Source organism: Aulonocara stuartgranti, assembly GCF_965226115.1.
Source record: "Aulonocara stuartgranti genome assembly, chromosome: 4".
Lineage (NCBI taxonomy): Eukaryota > Metazoa > Chordata > Actinopteri > Cichliformes > Cichlidae > Aulonocara > Aulonocara stuartgranti.
This window is the reverse complement of record NC_138942.1, coordinates 38,567,874-38,587,184: the sequence shown is the minus strand read 5'-3', so window position 1 is coordinate 38,587,184 and position 19,311 is coordinate 38,567,874. Positions and strand designations below refer to the sequence as shown.

The following is a 19,311-nucleotide window of genomic DNA, read 5'->3' as shown; positions in this document are numbered from 1 at the left end:
ACTGTAAACCTTTCCTTGTATATAGGAGTGCCACAGGTGCATGACCTTATATCATTTCACCTGTTCGCCTGTTAGGGTAATCCAGCTGACCAGTGACAGCCTGCCACTGCTGAGCGTCCTCTATATCAGCCCTACTGAGATTGTTGCTGCGGTAACTATGCCCCGCTCCATGTGTTTGTCTGTGTAAATCAAAATTATTCAACTGTGTAAAGATGTAAAATCTCCATATTATCAATAGATTAAATGACTGTGAGTCATGTGAAAGGCATGTTCAAGACAGAAAGACAAAACTGAAGCCTTGACAAATAAAACAAAAAAAATTATACTAAATTGTGTCTGAGCTTTGCTGCTCCATGGCCATTGGTCACGCAATATCACATTGAAAAACCGAATATCCGAAATGATCAGATATTATTTTGTGCTTTTTCTGCACCCAGGGACATGACTGTTGCCCCTACCAGTACACGTATGAGGGCCCACGCTCTCTGGAGTTTGTGAAGAAGCTTGATATCCCAAAGCAGACCTCCAAAGGGAATATGTCAGCAATGCAACACTTTCGCAACCTGGACAAAAAGGCCACTGACGAGGAAATCGGTGACCTGGACGCACTTCATCAAAACAGCATCACGTGAGGAATACTGCTTTTTAATTTGAAAAGGCACAATAACCTTTGCTGAGGAGGTTCTGTTCTTAAACAACTGAGTGAAGGAAGCATGTTTTAAATATTTTATACTATTTGTCATCCTACAGCTCTCACCCACTTTATTTTCTGCCAACATTTCCAAAGCTGAGTGTTTCTTCTTCACTCACTATGTGTTGATAGACCTCTCTCTGTTTAATCATTAGTTATTATTAATCTCTGGCTCCCCAACCAATCACAGCAGATGGCCCCGCCCCTCCCTGAGCCTGGTTCTGCTGGAGGTTTCTTCCTGTTAAAAGGGAGTTTTTCCTTCCCACTGTCGCCAAAGTGCTTGCTCATAGGGGGTCATATGATTGTTGTGGTTTCTCTCTATTATTTACAAAGTAAAGTGTGCTGAGGTGACTGTTGTTGTGATTTGGTGCTATGTAAATACAATTCAAGTGAACTGACAAATTAAAATGGAAACTGATTTTAAAACCATCATTAATACCCGTTGATCTCACTTTGCTCACAGAAGAGCATCTGTTAGTACGCGTCAGACATTTTGTCTGTCCAAATATTTTCACCTATGTTGTCATTTCCTTTCTTAGCTGTTACTTTGTGCTCTGCAGGCAGCTGCGTATTGTATCACTGGACAAAGCCAAAGTTGTGCAGTACAGCAGCGTGGGTCTGGATGGAGCTATGGTGATCTGGGATTTTAAGGTACTGTCTTCAGTAAAAATACAAAAAGATGAAGTGGATGTAGTAATTATTTTTGAAACAATCTTTTTTGAATCGCTCTGATGATGAGAAACTGAGCAAGCTCAGCTCACTGAAGTCGGGCTTCTCGATGAAGTAAAAGTAGGATGCACACATTTAGTGCAAATTTACCAATGTTTCTTAAATATCTCACATTACAGGCTCAGACCAGTTTTCTGATTTCAGATCTCCAAAACACTCAAAGTGATTTGTCGCTGCACTTGAATGTAAATTTGAATTGTTAAATTTGTTACTAAGAGTTATATAAACCTTAGAAGGCTGGGAAATATGAATTTCATGCCTGAGAGTATTAATGGAGATCCACACTGATAATACACTCAGGTGTATTGGATCTCTGTGCTCAGTGTTAGCCATCAGCTATAATGGAACAAGAAACACATAATTTGATGATCCTTGTGTGTCATTCACATCTTAAAGGCTCATATGTTCTAATATGCTTTTGTTTTTGCTCTCCTTTGCAGCCCTGACTCCACATTTGTCCTTGAGCTGAGTCAGAGATCAAACACATCCTTGGTTCATTCATTCATCTGTGTTTTCCAGTAACTGGGAAATGCTGTTAGCACATGTGATTTGTGATATTTGACAAAAAACTAATTGTTTACTAAAATAAATGGGTAATGTATTGCCTGTTGTGGATCCACTGTGCTTTACATAACTTACTCTGCCAGTACATATGGAGGCCAGTGTAGCTAATCCTGTGTTACGGCTGGTTTCCTTGACTTTAGGGTTTTAGACCTGCGGTCATGTATTTGGCGCAAACTGGACTTTAAATTCAGACCCAGCACACCAGAAGTTTAAAAGCTTTATTTACAGACTAAGTGTAACTTACTGAGAACAAACAGGAGACTGGTATGGCAAAACTGACTGTGGGAACTAAAGCAGAAGCTCATTTGAGTGAGGAGAAACAATTTTAGCTGGGACTGGGAGAAGTGTGGAAGACTTGCTAAACTGTTTTGGGTACATCTGGTTATCTCACTCGAGGGAGTTCCAGAACAGAAACTTCGGAGGGATCTGAGGAGAGCCCACAGGTTTCCAGACAGGGAGAGTGAATAAGCTGTTGAGTTATAGGTAATACGGTTATTAAGGCCCCATAATACTGGCTGGACTCTCGTTGCATGGGACCATCAAGCTTGCTGTGTTGTGGGTGTCTCACACCAATGTTGACATCACATCATGTGTCGCGTGATTAGAAAATTACCTTCACTCTAGTTGGATACCTTCAAGTGGGGATGTTCTGGTGACTAATTTCTAACCATGGAAAAGAATGAGACTAAATGACAGGTCTTTGGTAAACGGCCTGTATTTATATAGCGCTTTTACTAGTCCCTAAGGACCCCAAAGCGCTTTACACATCCAGTCATCCACCCATTCACACACACATTCACACACTGGTGATGGCAGCTACATTGTAGCCACAGACACCCTGGGGCGCACTGACAGAGGCGAGGCTGCCGGACACTGGCGCCACCGGGCCCTCTGACCACCACCAGTAGGCAACGGGTGAAGTGTCTTGCCCAAGTACACAACGACAGAGACTGTCCGAGCCGGGGCTCGAACCGGCAACCTTCCGATTACAAGGCGAACTCCCAACTCTTGAGCCACGATCGCCCAGGTCTATAACTAAGAGACACTCAGATATGAAGTTAAATTTGAGAACTGTTTAATTGGAGATAAATTATCTGAATTTCAGGAGTGGGACCATGCCTCCAAACAGGCCCCTTCCGTGTCTTATCTATATATGGTTGATTTCATTGGTTTAGATGTCCACTTGGTCAAAAAACAAACAATGATCTTAGTCTCACTATCAGCCAATAGTAAGAGGCAGATAAACCTTTGACCTTAGCCCCGAACTGTTCTTATTTTACGTCTTTGTGGGAGGGTTTTTCTTCTCCATGGTCTGGATGACCGACCTCTGAAATACCTGCAATAAAACTGAAATTAAAGTTATTTCTAATGGAGAAAGCCCTCGCCTTTGATTTGGGTACTCATCCACACATTAACAGCTCCATATTTCTTCCAAATTGGAGCATTCTTCTATCCTACCAACATCTGGTGACAAATGACCAGGCCTCCAGTCCAAGTCCAAGGAAGAGAAGGAGGCCTCTGGACATGAGGATGGAGACCACTGTTCCCCTGGAGTTCTTCAAATTCTTATAACCAAAGGACAAACCAGCTTTTCCAACACTTCTTAACATGTCATAAGGCTGTGTTACCTGAGTCACACTTTGAGGACCATTTACAGTGCATGGAAAAAAGACAGAAGTCTTTTCCATGCACTGTCTTAGAGTCTTAGTCCTTCCCTGCAGTGGTGTGAGGAGAAGCATGAGGACACTCCAGGTGAGAGGAGTTAATGCAACAGGTATTTAAAAGAAATGAGACATTCTTGACGAGTCATTGTAATGTAATGTTAAACAGGTCACCTTGTTGTATTTTATGATGTTAGGTGGTCAAATTCTCTAAAAGGCAGAATAACAACAGTACAACGCAGTAAAAGAGACATATGAGTTGTAATTTGTACCTTGAAAGAATGTGATGTATAAGAGAGCTACTGTAAATTCAACAAGCTATGGAGACATTAGACAGCTTTATTATTGGACTGTATGCCTTGGCTGAAAACAGCAACTATAGTGCTTTGCATGACAAATTTATCAGACATCATACAGTGGTAGGACTGAAGTAAACCTGCCTATCTGAGCTGCTGGATAAAGACTTAACTCTGCAGTCCAAAGCTGTCAACACAGCAAGGCAGTCTGAAGCCATTAAAAGTCAGCAAACTGACCTGACGGTGGATAATAACTGGGACACTGATCCAGTGACCATTACGCAGAAGATGTAAAAGCAATCACCACACAAAACCCTACATCAAACACCTGCTGAATGACGGCATGCTACAGATGTGCCAGCTTCCCCAACTATTGGAAATCAAGTAATGAGGTGACAAGATATAACTGCAGCAAGAGAGGACGCTACAGGAAAGTGTGTCCATGCTAAATGGACTGGTTCTTATAGAACTCTTTTCTACTCTGAGCTTTACATTTTACACAATCCCTCAGTCGCCTATTCCCTCAAGCACTTTTTTTTCTATGCTCTTTCTATGTAGGTGCTTCTATGTACCATTCACACACATGCATACTCCGATAGAAGCATCAGAGAGCATGTTGGGGTTAGTATCTTGCCCACTGAGACTGGTGCACGCAGGCAAATCGAACCACCTGCTCTACCATCTGAGCTACAGTCACCACAGAGCCAAATCTTCTGCTTCATCGCAAAAACAAGAATGTCCCCCCCCCTCCTCTCTGGACATACAATCACTTGATGTCCAGCCCAATGGCGTGTCCAGCGGGGTGGCCTGGGGGGGCACAGGCCACCCCCCAAACCAGACTGGCCACCCCAGGTGCCACCCCAAAGGCAAAACAATAAAATTCAATCAAATATCAAATGTCCGATTATGTTTTCACGGTGAAGCTCAGATATCCGAGTGTAATTGAATGCAGCATCGCTTCTGCGCTATGCGCATCACGTTAGCAAAGGTAGGAGAGCCAAGCGCGAAAGACGGCACTGCAGGAAACAATTTTTCGGTGAAAGAAAATGAGGACAGAATAAATGTCCCGGTAAGTAATATTAAGTTTGTTGAGTTTAGTAAACTTCGGTGAAATTAGAATACCAAGGAAAAAATAACACTTAAAGAATTATTGCAGCTGTGGAATATTTCAGACAGTATGCTACTGAGGGCAGCTAACATAAGAGTTATGAGTTATAAGATATAATCTAAGTCGTAACATTGCTGTATGGAGCTGCAGATTTGGTTGCAGGTTAACATAGCTGGACTGGCCATCGGGCTTATTTGACTTATTTTTTATTTATTTTGTAATGGCATGAACAATGAGAGGTGGTAGATTGGCCAGATGCAGGTCGATGTGTAGAAATAACTCCGTTGTTTGGTGGTGGCTATGACGGGGCTTCCACAGAGGCAACAGGTGGATGAGGGAAGGGGAGGCAGGAGGAGAGACCCGAAGCAGCCACCAGTCCGAGTGTCAGGTGAACTGAACTTCAGGTAAGAAGTTATGACCTGCAGTCTATCTGGGTCAGATATAAACCAAGTTTAGGTGGAGTTTATTTTCATGTTGCTGACTTTTTACTGTCAGTTGCAATAACTCATACTGCGTTCTAGCCAGTTTGACGGAGTTTTTATACAGCTGTGGGTGCTATGATGTTACTGATAGTGAACTTTATTTTATTCATAAGGTTAGTTAGTAGAGTTGCCAACGGCTCCTTAAAAAAATGGAATGGTCCCTCATTCAGAGAAAATATTACACGTTTCGTATTGAGCTGAGAAGAGACGCAGTTTGTCCCGAACTTTAGCTAGAATGGAAAAAGACACAAAGCTGGATTTATTCTGTCTTTACGCTGCACAGCTGCCTCTTCTCCTCTCATTCTCTCCTCCCTCTCCTGTTTCTACTTCAATCATGAAACTGATCAATGATCAGCTGATCGGCTTTTCTCTCTTGTTTATCGCCCACTTTTCGCCAGAAAGAGGAAACCAGCGGATGTCGCGCTAAACAACAGCAGCAGGTTTAAGCTTGATCAGCTGTTGTTAGAATGTATTTAATATTAATTTCTAGTATCAGCTGATGTTTGCTGGAGCCACAGCTGTAAAGCTGCTGGTCATGATGTCTGTTTAGATATGTGGTGAGAGGGAAACATGAAGATGAAACCAGGAGATGTCCTTACTGGATCATCAGAGCTGAACAGGTGATGGAGAAACAGGTTTACCTTTTAGGTGACATGAATGAGTTGAAGTTATGAACTGTTTCTGAGAGACAAATAACACCAGGATCCTTTTTTATGTAGCTGACAGCTGGTAACTGTGCAGGGGCGGGTCTAGCAAAGTGTTGCCAGGGGGGCAGGTAGGGCATTAACAGGGAGAGGGGGGCACAAAGAAATACTTTTCTTTCTTATTCTCATTTAAAATACCTAGTTTTTATTAAATAATTATCTAAATCTTACAACCAGTTTTTAGCTGATGTAAAATGTATAGAAATCATACATATACCAACAAGACTGTACATCACTGTCACCACAGCGTTTGTTTTCATTCAAAGTCTTTATGGCTTTAATACCTGGTGGGTCGGTCTGTAGTAAAAATGCCCAATTTTTTTGTCCCAGTCCAGCCCTGCAGGTTAATACTGGCAGTGTCACCATGCCAGCTGACTGTATTTCATCATCAGCCAGTGCTGTTCTTTATCAATATTACCAAAGTTTACCATAAGGCAGCATAGAAAGTATTTACTTGCTTTCAGGTTTTATTCAAATGTTAGTCTTTTCAGTTGTTTCCCCACTTTTTTCCTGTTTCAAAATCAAACACCAGTTTGTGAGAAGATTATCTTCTTTTTTTAACAGGCAGATAAAGTTTTGCATTGGCATTGGCTAATTTGTCAATTGTTTGTTACAAATGTTCGTATTTTAATATTCAAAAATGTTTTTGCCCAAAACATATGTGCACTATATGTCAGTAAAAATACTATGCAAATATTGATGTCCTTGAATGCTGAGTAAACACTGACAAAGCACTGATTGTATCTCTTGTACTTTATCAACGCAGTATCTAAAAACTTTGCACCATAGTGGTTAAAATCTCATTCTAATAAGAGTTAAAAGTGCATTTGGTTATTAGGTTTATAGGGTTATTGAATTATGGTTAAGGGTTGGTAGAATTTTTTTTTTAAACATTATCTGCCAATTACATCTGCCACCCTTCTCCAAATCTGTGCCCCTACCTGGCCCCCCCAACAAAAATTTTCTAGACACGCCACTGGTCCAGCCACACCTTATCACCTTCTCCTTCTCCCACTTTTTCACATAAACACTTTAAGAAAAGTTTTAACATATCATTCCATTTCCGTCTTTTCTATGCTGTACTTAAATATGACTGGCAGGGCGTGGTCTGCGGCGCCACTGCATGGCATCTACAGTCATGCCTCACCGGCATAAAAAGTTTTGCTTTTTGTCTGTCGTGGTTGTTGTTGGTATGTTGAGCTGGCAGGGGGTTGGCTGCAGCTGTGGTGTGAACAGCAACTGTGTGAGATTTAATAAACGATGCATAAAAGCATAAAAATGTCACCGGGTCTGCCGTGGTTTGTTACAATGACATGTCAATAATTCCAGTACATATGAGTATATCGTGTGTTTCATTCAGTTTATGCAATTTCACTTCAATTAGATTTATTATTAGCTCACATGACCATTTCAGCATAACCTCTTTTTAAAACAGTGAAATACTTCATCTCACATTTTTGTTCAACACTCTGTGTTTTGTCATTTACAATATACCGAATCCATTTTCTTCTATTGAATCATACATGTTAGCCGTTCTTGAAATCAAATGCAACAGGTGTGAATTTATGAAAATGGTGAGGAAATCAAAAAGCACAAGCGTAGATCAAAAAATTAAATGTCTTAACCAGATGGATGGTGGCAGAAGTGTCCCTAGCGGGACTGTCTATTGAGGACATCAAAGACATCTACCTATTCTGAACCATGATAACTGGGTTCGTGCTGATTGGAACTGGCTTGGCCCTGGCTAATCGGAAATTGAAGAAAGCAGTTACAGCTGTTCAAAACCCCACAAGGCTAGCTGCAATGATCGAAGGGCTGGGACGAGCTGTGAGTACTAACACCGTTCTTATGCAACGCAATGTGGGAAAGATCCTGGCGTAGCTCACGGCTCTTCAACAGGAAATTGATACACCTGCGAACCAGTGATGGATATTCTGTTTGTCCTAAACAACATGACCACCATGATCATCTCACTGTGGCAGGCAACTGCAAGTGACAAATAAAGGGTTTAATCAATCAATCATGCTGCTTGCAAAAATTAAGTCTTGAAAATGAACAAACTCCATGCTCGGATATCCAAGCTAAAAGACATTCAGGAGTGCTCCATACTGTGTTTCTGTGAAACCTGGCCGGGGGAGAGGACACCTGATACGGCAATATCACCAGATGGCTATATGGTGTTCAGAGCGGACCAAAGCTGTACGGGCACCGGCAAGAGCCGCAGCGGAGGAATTGCCGCCCTCGTCAAGCAATCATGGTGTACTGACTGTAAGATAACTTCAAAATCCTGCCCTGAAAATGTGGAATTTCTGACTGTGAGGTTAAGGCCTTTTTACTTGCCTGGAGAACTGGAGTGCATCATTGTGAGTGTTGGATATAAGGAGGCTGAGATGAGGGGGCTGCACGACATGATAAATGAGCATGAAAATTAACATGTTGACTTGGCCCTGGCTGAATTGTTCTGGGAGACTTTTATCGTTGTCATTTCCAGAAAAATATGCCTGAACTGCATCAGTTTGTAACCTTTCCACCAGGGGAAATAAATCACATCTACAACGAAAAGCTCAAGACGAAGCCCGTCACAGTCAGGACTATTAACAACTGAACTGACAGTGCAAAAGCCAGCCTGCGGGGCTGCTTAGAGGCTACAGGCTGGAGCATCTTCAAAGGAACAGCTAACGACATCCACGAGTACACAGAGACTGTGAGCGACTACACAAACTGGTGTACGTCTGTTTGTGCCCCTCCCAGGACTGTGCGTAGGGTCCCCAACCAAAACCCTGGTTTAATGGAGACATTAAACTGAAAATCAGGGAGAGGAGGGAGGGCTTCAAGGCAGGAAATCAGGTGGAGTAAAAGAGAGCCTGCTACTAACTGCAAAAACCATCAGAGCAGCAAAGAGGCCCACTCAGAAAAGCTTAAAGGCTAATACCTCAACAACAACATACGCAGCATGTGGCAGGGAATTCAAGCTGTCACAACCTACAGGGGAACCACAACAACCACAGACCCCTGAGACACCACCCTTCCAGACAGCCTCAACACCTTCTGTGCCAGGTTTGACAGAGTGAACACAGACGCTCCATCAAAGACCTCCTGTGACCCCACAGATAGCGTCTTTCAGGTGACACACACACAGGTCCTGAAAGCTCTGAATAAGGGGAATCCCTGCAAGGCTGTGGGACCCTGGGAGTTCCTCCCAGAGTACTGAAGGCCTGTGGGGAACAACTAGCTGGTGTGTACTCTGACATCTTCAACCTGTCACTTTCCCACATATTTTTAAATCCTCTATCATCATACCAGTTCCCAAAAGACCAGACACCTCCACTCTGAATGACTTCAGGCCAGTGGCACTCACACCAGTCGTCACATCAATCACATGGTCCCAGACACTATACACCCCCTCCAGTTTGCATACTGTCCCCATCGATCAGTGGATGATGCAACAGCAATAGCCCTGAAACACGTTTGGCTCTCGGCGAAGGCGGTCGCACTTTTCTCCTCTCCTCCTTCCCCTTAGCTTCCCTGCTTAGCCTCTTGTGTCCTTGTCTTGTCTTGTGTTTTTACTTTCCCTGGAACAATCTCTCACAGTCGGTCTCTAAAACCTAAAAGAGAATTATGGATTTGATCAGCTGGTCTCTGAATGCTATTGACACCCTTTTCTCAACAAGAAGTCTGGGCTCAGGAGAGCTTTCTAAGAAAGCCCTCCACAAAGCCAGAACATCTTACTATTCATCACTGATTGAAGAAAATAAGAACAACCCCAGGTTTCTCTGGTTGCTCTTTTGAGCCAACAATCCCTTTAACGTTAACTAGTAATGACTTCATGAACTTCTTCACAAATAACATTTTTATCATTAGAGAAAAAATTACCAATAATCATCCCACAGATGTAATATTATCTACAGCTACTCTTAGTACCATTGATGTTAAGTTAGACTCTTTTTCTCCAATTGATCTTTCTGAGTTAACTTCAATAATTACTTCCTCCAAACCATCAACGTGTCTTTTAGACCCCATTCCTACAAAACTGCTCAAAGAAGTCCTGCCATTAATTAATTCTTCAATCTTAAATATGATCAACCTATCTCTAATGATCGGCTATGTACCACAGGCCTTCAAGCTGGCTGTAGTTAAACCTTTACTCAAAAAGCATCTCTAGACCCAGCAGTCTTAGCTAATTATAGGCCAATCTCCAACCTTCCTTTATATCAAACATCCTTGAAAGAGTAGTTGTCAAACAGCTAACAGATCATCTGCAGAGGTTTATTTGAAGAGTTTCAGTCTTGGTCTCGTCATGTTTGATTACTCCCTGCTATGTTCCCCTATTGTTTCCCATTCCCCCATTATCCCTCTGTGTCTATTTGTAGGTGCTCCCAGTTTAGGTTTAGTTTAGTTTTTGCCATGTTCTGTTTTTGTTTTCTGTCCCCACCGCAGATGAAAGCTTATTCACAGTTAAGTTTGTTGTCAGTGTCTGCACTTGGGTCCTATTTCTCTCCACACCTTTCCCTTACAGCCTCTTGATGTGATTTGGTGGTATATAAATAAAACTGAACTGAATTAAAACATTTATTTTCCTTCTTCCTTTCTTCAGTGACCATTGGTCTTCAGTTACTTACTGTCACCCGGTTGCAAGGAAACTTTGTTGTAATTGGGGTAATTCATTCTTTTGTTACCGCTCGCAGAGACTATTGTAATTCTTTATATGTTGGCTCTGTTCAGTCATTACTTTGTTGAATGCAGGTCATACAAAGAGAAGCAGCTCAACTTTTCACAGGAAGGAAATGTTAAACTGTATCTTATAATGAACTGGAAGCCAGTGTAAAAAGTCAAATTTACACATATGTGAACACACAGTTTAACATTTTATTCCTTGTTTTTAAGAATCTGAGAGGTTTAGGCTTAGGAGATTTAACAGACCTCTCTGCATTGAATCATATCTGTTATTAACCTCTGTCTCTCTTCCACAGCATGTCTTTATCCTGTCTTCCTTCTCTCACCCCAACCAATCACAGCAGATGGCCCCGCCCCTCCCTGAGCCTGGTTCTGCTGGAGGTTTCTTCCTGTTAAAAGGGAGTTTTTCCTTCCCACTGTCGCCAAAGTGCTGCTCATAGGGGGTCATATGATTGTTGTGGTTTTTCTCTATTATTTACAAAGTAAAGTGTGCTGAGGTGACTGTTGTTGTGATTTGGTGCTATGTAAATACAATTCAAGTGAACTGACAAATTAAAATGGAAACTGATTTTAAAACCATCATTAATACCCGTTGATCTCACTTTGCTCACAGAAGAGCATCTGTTAGTACGCGTCAGACATTTTGTCTGTCCAAATATTTTCACCTATGTTGTCATTTCCTTTCTTAGCTGTTACTTTGTGCTCTACAGGCAGCTGCGTATTGTATCACTGGACAAAGCCAAAGTTGTGCAGTACAGCAGTGTGGGTCTGGATGGAGCTATGGTGATCTGGGATTTTAAGGTACTGTCTTCAGTAAAAATACAAAAAGATGAAGTGGATGTAGTAATTATTTTTGAAACAATCTTTTTTGAATCGCTCTGATGATGAGAAACTGAGCAAGCTCAGCTCACTGAAGTCGGGCTTCTCGATGAAGTAAAAGTAGGATGCACACATTTAGTGCAAATTTACCAATGTTTCTTAAATATCTCACATTACAGGCTCAGACCAGTTTTCTGATTTCAGATCTCCAAAACACTCAAAGTGATTTGTCGCTGCACTTGAATGTAAATTTGAATTGTTAAATTTGTTACTAAGAGTTATATAAACCTTAGAAGGCTGGGAAATATGAATTTCATGCCTGAGAGTATTAATGGAGATCCACACTGATAATACACTCAGGTGTATTGGATCTCTGTGCTCAGTGTTAGCCATCAGCTATAATGGAACAAGAAACACATAATTTGATGATCCTTGTGTGTCATTCACATCTTAAAGGCTCATATGTTCTAATATGCTTTTGTTTTTGCTCTCCTTTGCAGCCCTGACTCCACATTTGTCCTTGAGCTGAGTCAGAGATCAAACACATCCTTGGTTCATTCATTCATCTGTGTTTTCCAGTAACTGGGAAATGCTGTTAGCACATGTGATTTGTGATATTTGACAAAAAACTAATTGTTTACTAAAATAAATGGGTAATGTATTGCCTGTTGTGGATCCACTGTGCTTTACATAACTTACTCTGCCAGTACATATGGAGGCCAGTGTAGCTAATCCTGTGTTACGGCTGGTTTCCTTGACTTTAGGGTTTTAGACCTGCGGTCATGTATTTGGCGCAAACTGGACTTTAAATTCAGACCCAGCACACCAGAAGTTTAAAAGCTTTATTTACAGACTAAGTGTAACTTACTGAGAACAAACAGGAGACTGGTATGGCAAAACTGACTGTGGGAACTAAAGCAGAAGCTCATTTGAGTGAGGAGAAACAATGGTAGCTGGGACTGGGAAAAGTGTGGAAGACTTGCTAAACTGTTTTGGGTACATCTGGTTATCTCACTCAAGGGAGTTCCAGAACAGAAACTTCGGAGGGATCTGAGGAGAGCCCACAGGTTTCCAGACAGGGAGAGTGAATAAGCTGTTGAGTTATAGGTAATACGGTTATTAAGGCCCCATAATACTGGCTGGACTCTCGTTGCATGGGACCATCAAGCTTGCTGTGTTGTGGGTGTCTCACACCAATGTTGACATCACATCATGTGTCGCGTGATTAGAAAATTACCTTCACTCTAGTTGGATACCTTCAAGTGGGGATGTTCTTTTGTTACCGCTCGCAGAGACTATTGTAATTCTTTATATGTTGGCTCTGTTCAGTCATTACTTTGTTGAATGCAGGTCATACAAAGAGAAGCAGCTCAACTTTTCACAGGAAGGAAATGTTAAACTGTATCTTATAATGAACTGGAAGCCAGTGTAAAAAGTCAAATTTACACGTATGTGAACACACAGTTTAACATTTTATTCCTTGTTTTTAAGAATCTGAGAGGTTTAGGCTTAGGAGATTTAACAGACCTCTCTGCATTGAATCACACTTGTTATTAATCTCTGTCTCTCTTCCACAGCATGTCTTTATCCTGTCTTCCTTCTCTCACCCCAACCAATCACAGCAGATGGCCCCGCCCCTCCCTGAGCCTGGTTCTGCTGGAGGTTTCTTCCTGTTAAAAGGGAGTTTTTCCTTCCCACTGTCGCCAAAGTGCTGCTCATAGGGGGTCATATGATTGTTGGGTTTTGCTCTGTATCTATTATTGTAGGATCTACTGTACAGTATAAAGCGCCTTGAGGCGACTGTTGTTGTGATTTGGCGTTGTTTACATAAAATTGAATTGAATTAAATTGAATTGAATTTAGGCTCCACCTTACTTTACTGAATTTTTGCAACCCTGCACTCCAACCAGAGAACCTAGGTCTATGAACCAACTTCTATCCTAGATATCTCCTCCAGCTTATCTGGGAGAACACAAGGCGTTTACAGATGAGCTGAGAGATATAACCTCTCCAGTGTGTCCTGGGTCTGCCCCAGGGCCTCCTTTCAGTGGGATATGTCCGGAAATGTAGAGAAGTGTGGGGATCGGTCTGCCAGGGACTCCACCCTTGGCGGCCACCAGACACAGCAGTAGGCCGCCCTTCTGTAGGCCTACTGCACCTGTAGGCCTACAGAAGGGCGGGACCATGTCTACTCTTCAGGCTGACAGGTCAAACAATGTAAAGCATCTCAAAGGTCAGGAAAAAAAACACACATTGAAACAAATGCTTAAGTCTTAAACTCTTGCAAATTAATAATCCACACAAATCAGGCAACCACACATTCTGTATAAGCAAAATGTACTTATTTGTTATGTATGTTGTATTTTCATAATTAATTGATTGCAACAGATTTTTTTCTCACAACATTTTTAAGGGAGTGGTGCTGTAGCGCCCTCTATTGATGAGCCAGCACCAGTAAAGTAGCTTAACTGCACATTTAATCCCCAGATAGCTCAATATGAGAATAAGAAATGCAATGACAAAACTATATGTAAATGGCCTGTATTTATATAGCGCTTTACTAGTCCCTAAGGACCCCAAAGCGCTTTACATATCCAGTCATCCACCCATTCACACACACATTCACACACTGGTGATGGCAGCTACATTGTAGCCACAGCCACCCTGGGGCGCACTGACAGAGGCGAGGCTGCCGGACACTGGCGCCACCGGGCCCTCTGACCACCACCAGTAGGCAACGGGTGAAGTGTCTTGCCCAAGGACACAACGACCGAGACTGTCGGAGCCGGGGCTCGAACCAGCAACCTTCCGATTACAAGGCGAACTCCCAACTCTTGAGCCACGATCGCCCCATGTCTCAGTTTATCTGCATGATAAAGAAATGCTGCTGTGGTTAATGAAAGAAATCTGTTTGCTCTTTGAACTTAAAATATAAGAAATTAATATATAAAATCACTGATAATTCTGGTAGCTCATTACCCAGACTGCCCCATAAATATAAAGTGGAACGTTTGTTTTTAATTCACAGAGAATGTCCTATTATATGTTTTTATTTTGATGTGGATACATTGTAAAAAAAATCCTGACATTTCTAAATTTAAAAAGATTACATGTCGTTCATGCAACGTCCTTAAGTGTAAGAGGAGTCATGGGGATGCTGTGATCCTGTGGTCCTTGTCTGCATTTTGTAGGACATTCACCTAAACTGAACTTGCTTCCAGAACAAAGGCCACCTGAGCAAAGGCATCAATATTGTTTTCTCTAATAATCTCTAAGTTCTGAGAATTTGCTCCTTCTTCTTTCTGTGTTTGTTTTTCTGACACTTTTCAGAAATAATACTGACTGAGGTCTCAGAGTGTCCTGAAATATATTATAACAGTATACTATTACAGGCCATTGTTAATGGGTCTAGGGTGAACTGTTAATAAAAATAAAGATTGTATTGTAACTTAGGTACAGTGTAGTATATAGTATTCTAACAGGTATGACTAAGCAGTTGTGATACTGTAAGATAAGCCACATGATACTGTGATAATAATCCACTGTTGCAGAGTACACTGTGCACTCACAGAAGTGAACTCTATGGTTTCCTCTGGTAGCTATAACTCTGCCTCTGGCTTCGTTGAAACTATAGTATGTCAGCTGAGATCGCTATTATGTGGACTCAAACAAAGAAGGTCTCTTTCTCTGGATTTTCTTACAGTACAGCCAGTTCCAGTTCATTTAAACAGCATTTCATGACTCAGATTTTCATGCACAAAAAAAGTGCAGATATTTTTAAGGGGTCTTTGAAACATGGATGATCTTCTATTGTCAATATGTAGATTCACTACTTTTATCGAATATTCCTTGTGTCATTTCAAATGACTGTGACAGTGACCCCAGCTCCTGACAGTCCTCTGGCAGCTCTCGCTGTTGTATAACGCTGTGGCAGGCAGGAGTAGGACCCAAATACAGGACTCACGAGCAACAAAGGGATGAACTCAGGGAGGCAGCTTTAATGCTATATCAAAACTCAAATAATACGAACAGGGGAAAAGAAAAGAAAACCTAAACAGCTAGAAACTGGCAAACTAAGAACCTAGCAGGGTGCGCTGACTTCTGGTGGAGATGGAGCTGGACCACGCGATGTGGACACCTCTGGCACAGACAGAGCTAGCTGTAGCTGTGCAGGACGCACAGCCGGCTCAGGATACTTCTCAGGCACTGACAGTAATGAGGAGTCTGTAGCTGGCTGGATAAGCTCGCCCGAGCTCCCAGCAGATGATGCAGGAGGCTAGGTTGGCTCACCTGAGCTCCCAGTGGAGACAGGTGGCTGGGACGGCTCTGCTGAGCTCTCAGCAGTGGCAGATGATGACTGGACAGGCTGCAAAACCTGCGGGGGTCCAGAGGCCCCAGGTTCAGCCTCTGGGTAGGCTGCTTCTCCGAAACACTGTTTACACCGTCCGAGCTGCTAATCAGTCCCTGTAGTGATAACTCGCTCAGAAGGAGCAGGATGATTGCCCCTCTGTTGGTCTTCCTTGGTCTCTTGTGCTGTGAGGGCCTCTGCATGTCTGGAGTCTTGTTCTCCTCCATACCAGCTTCATGCCCTGGAGGACGGGGCTGTGGCCCCCCCACACCCTTTTTGGCTCCTACCTCAAAGCACACTGTGCGCTGTCGATCTTACGTGCTGCACAACAGAGGCGGAGCCAGACATTTGAAACACCCGGGGCTTAGCCCTAAAGGGTAGTATGCATGTGGGATTATTTCTTTTTCTTTTTTCTTTTTTTTTTTTTGGGGGGGGGGGGGGGGGGGGTAGAAATGACTGAAAGATTAATTGGCTCTGTTCTGAGTTTTGTTCAAAAAAGAATGACTTCATATAGGGAAAAATATATATCACATATGCAGGACACCTTAAACTAGTTTTTTTAATTAAGCAGCAAGGCAGAACAAGGTCGGGGCTGTATCAAGACACAGGGACTAAACCCCAGTTCAACCAGACCCAGAACTGATCCAGAATTAAAACAGGACTACAACAGTTCAAAATCAGGAGTACTGAGGACTTAACCAAGACATAACCACAATCAGAACTAGATGATAGTAGCACTAAAAATCATCATAGACCTGCACTACACTTATTTTTTTAATTCTACCAAAGTCCACTATTTAGATTGAGAAAAGTTTATATAATTATTTAGCCTTGAAATATAACAAACCTAAAAAGAAACACTAGGTACGAGATACATGAGGACCTGTGATACGCTGATACTTTTGGTAAACAACCATTTGACTAACATGTGTGTCTCACCTGCTCTTGTTCCACCTCTGTTCTGTCCTCATTCTCCTCTCTCTCCCTCTTTGTGCTGACAGTCATCAAATATACAGTTGAAACCACATATTTACAAACTCTTCAGATCAAAACACAAACACTTTTTTAATTGTAACATCAAATCAGACTAAATGTTTATTTTTTTTAGATTGATAAATATAAAAAAACATATTTGTTAACTTTAAGAGAGAGAAACTATCTGTATTTCTTAATTGCAAATGGCACCAAATTGTATTCAAACTGAGCCACACTTATGGAGCTCCACAGTTCTGTTCCTGGTGTTTTGGTTGACATCTCTTGATGTTCCCATTTCAAAGAAACAGGCTCTGTGTTTTGCCTTACATGCATCCACAGCTGTGCCACCAATTTACTCACATGGACTCTACGAACCTATCAGAAGCTTCAGCTCAGAATGGAATCGTCAGGAGTTTTCTTATTAATTAACAATAAACTTAGTGTATATGTACTCCTACATGAAAGTGATAATAAATAGACAGATCTCTCTCTCTTTATTCTGACATTTAACTAATTCAAAAGATATTTCAATATTTATCTAAAACAAAAGTTTACTCTAAATTGATGTTGTACAGTAAAAATGTTTTATGTTTTCTCCCTAAAGTGTAAATATCTGGTTACAAATGTGAATATCCTGCTGTGTACTGAAATCCCTCTTGTTTTGCATAGAAATATACTGAACAACATACAAAGCATAATATATAAAATAACATTTACCTGAGTTTTTTCTTTGAAAGAAGCCTCTAATGTCCATTCTTATATTTCAGTACATAACTGAAACCGATTTAGTCGGGGAGGGTAAGAACTGAAAATATGAAATAAACACACGTAAGCTAAGACTCTCTAAAAAAATAGCATTTGTTCGGCTTTTCATTTCGCCATTTGTTGATTCACTTGAAGAGCAAGTAAGGTAATATTGGTCAAGTGATCAGTTTCATATCAATCTTTCGTGATTCACCGTCACATTTACATTATTTGTACGGTACAAATGATTTGCTTTGGTACCTGGTCAAACTTAAGCTCTCCTTAGTACGGCTGGCTCCGTTTCTCCAACAGCGCACTCACGGGCAGCAGCTGCCCCGCCCCCTCGCTCAGTCGCTTAGTGCCTGAGCTCGGATCATACCAATATCAGGGGGGATTCACGCACAGTCGTAAATTCCCACAGTGTGCACTATGTGCTTCGAATATTGTGTGTACTTTTTGTTTTATACAGTTGTCAGCCAGGCATCTAACTATGAAAAAATTGCACTCCAAAATACCCCGGGCTTCTGACAAAACAACCCGGGCTTAAGCCCAGTAAGCCACCCCCACGCTCTGCCCCTGCTGCACAATAATGTTTAATATTTAGTATTTACTGTTATATTCACATAGATCATCGCGATTATGTTGTTTATTGTATTGCTCTCATTTTCTGCTTGTTTTCTCTTTTTTCTTTCTCAACCGGTGATCCAGCTGATTGATAGATGTATTTTTTGTCTGTTTTTGTTTTTTGCCCTTTATCACCGTTCCTCTTCCCCGCTGTTTTTCTTTCCCCCTGTCATGTCTGTCCTGTGTGTAGCAAGTGAAAATAAAATCAAATAAACAATAAAAGCAAAGGTCAATCAAATGGACCAATGCGACAAGGCTGGGATGGTCCGTTTGGTAAAGTAAATCCGTTGGGCATCTTTCTTTGCCTTTAGACAATAATTCTGATGCAAAAGAGCCAAACGGGACAGGCAGGAAAAGAAAAAGAAAAGAGAAAGAAGAAGGAGCAGGATGAAAACAGTCTATAATGTCATTAAACGTGGTATAAACAGTCTCTGTAGAAATAATTCCAAGCTTGGAAACACCAGGAAGAAAGGTGTCTTTTATGTAGGCTGAAGAGCAGAATACAAAAGCTTACGCAAAGGAAAAACACAACTTACTGAAAACCAGAACAATAGTATATAAACTAGGGGTATGAAACACTGGACCAGGAGAAGTGACTTAACGCTGTGACAAAGAGAGACTGAGATAATGAGAGAGCTGGGAACACAGCAGGGACGAATCAGGATTAACAAGACAGGGGATTTTCGGCAGGGCACTGAAATTCGTAATTCTCGGGAGGGTTGGCATGTATGGTCTGCTCTGACACCTGGGACTGCACAGGGCTGGAAGAGTACACCAACAGAGACTGTTAGGATCATACATGCCAACCCTCCCAATTTCAGTGCCCCTCCCAAAAATCTCCCGGCGCCACCATTCTCCTGAATTTCTCCCAATTTTCCACCCGGACAACAAA

The 19,311-nt window shown here is 41.8% G+C and overlaps 1 protein-coding gene across 2 annotated transcripts in view; it reads left to right on the top strand.

Moving 5' to 3' along the window:
- The window catches only part of LOC309704981 (actin-related protein 2/3 complex subunit 1A-A), a 32,997-nt gene extending 20,607 nt beyond the window's left edge, over positions 1 to 12,390 (top strand). Inside the window, exons 7-10 of one of the 2 annotated variants that reach the window (XM_082530554.1) lie at positions 76 to 151; positions 438 to 628; positions 11,620 to 11,710; positions 12,229 to 12,390. In XM_082530554.1, the coding sequence (XP_082386680.1) occupies positions 76 to 151; positions 438 to 628; positions 11,620 to 11,710; positions 12,229 to 12,234 (364 nt within the window). In that variant the 3' untranslated portion in view covers positions 12,235 to 12,390. Of the gene's footprint in view, positions 1 to 75; positions 152 to 437; positions 629 to 1,251; positions 1,343 to 1,860; positions 2,023 to 11,619; positions 11,711 to 12,228 lie in introns of those variants that run through there. The other variant, XM_082530553.1, reaches the window with a different exon arrangement.
- The last annotated feature ends 6,921 nt before the right edge of the window (positions 12,391 to 19,311 follow it).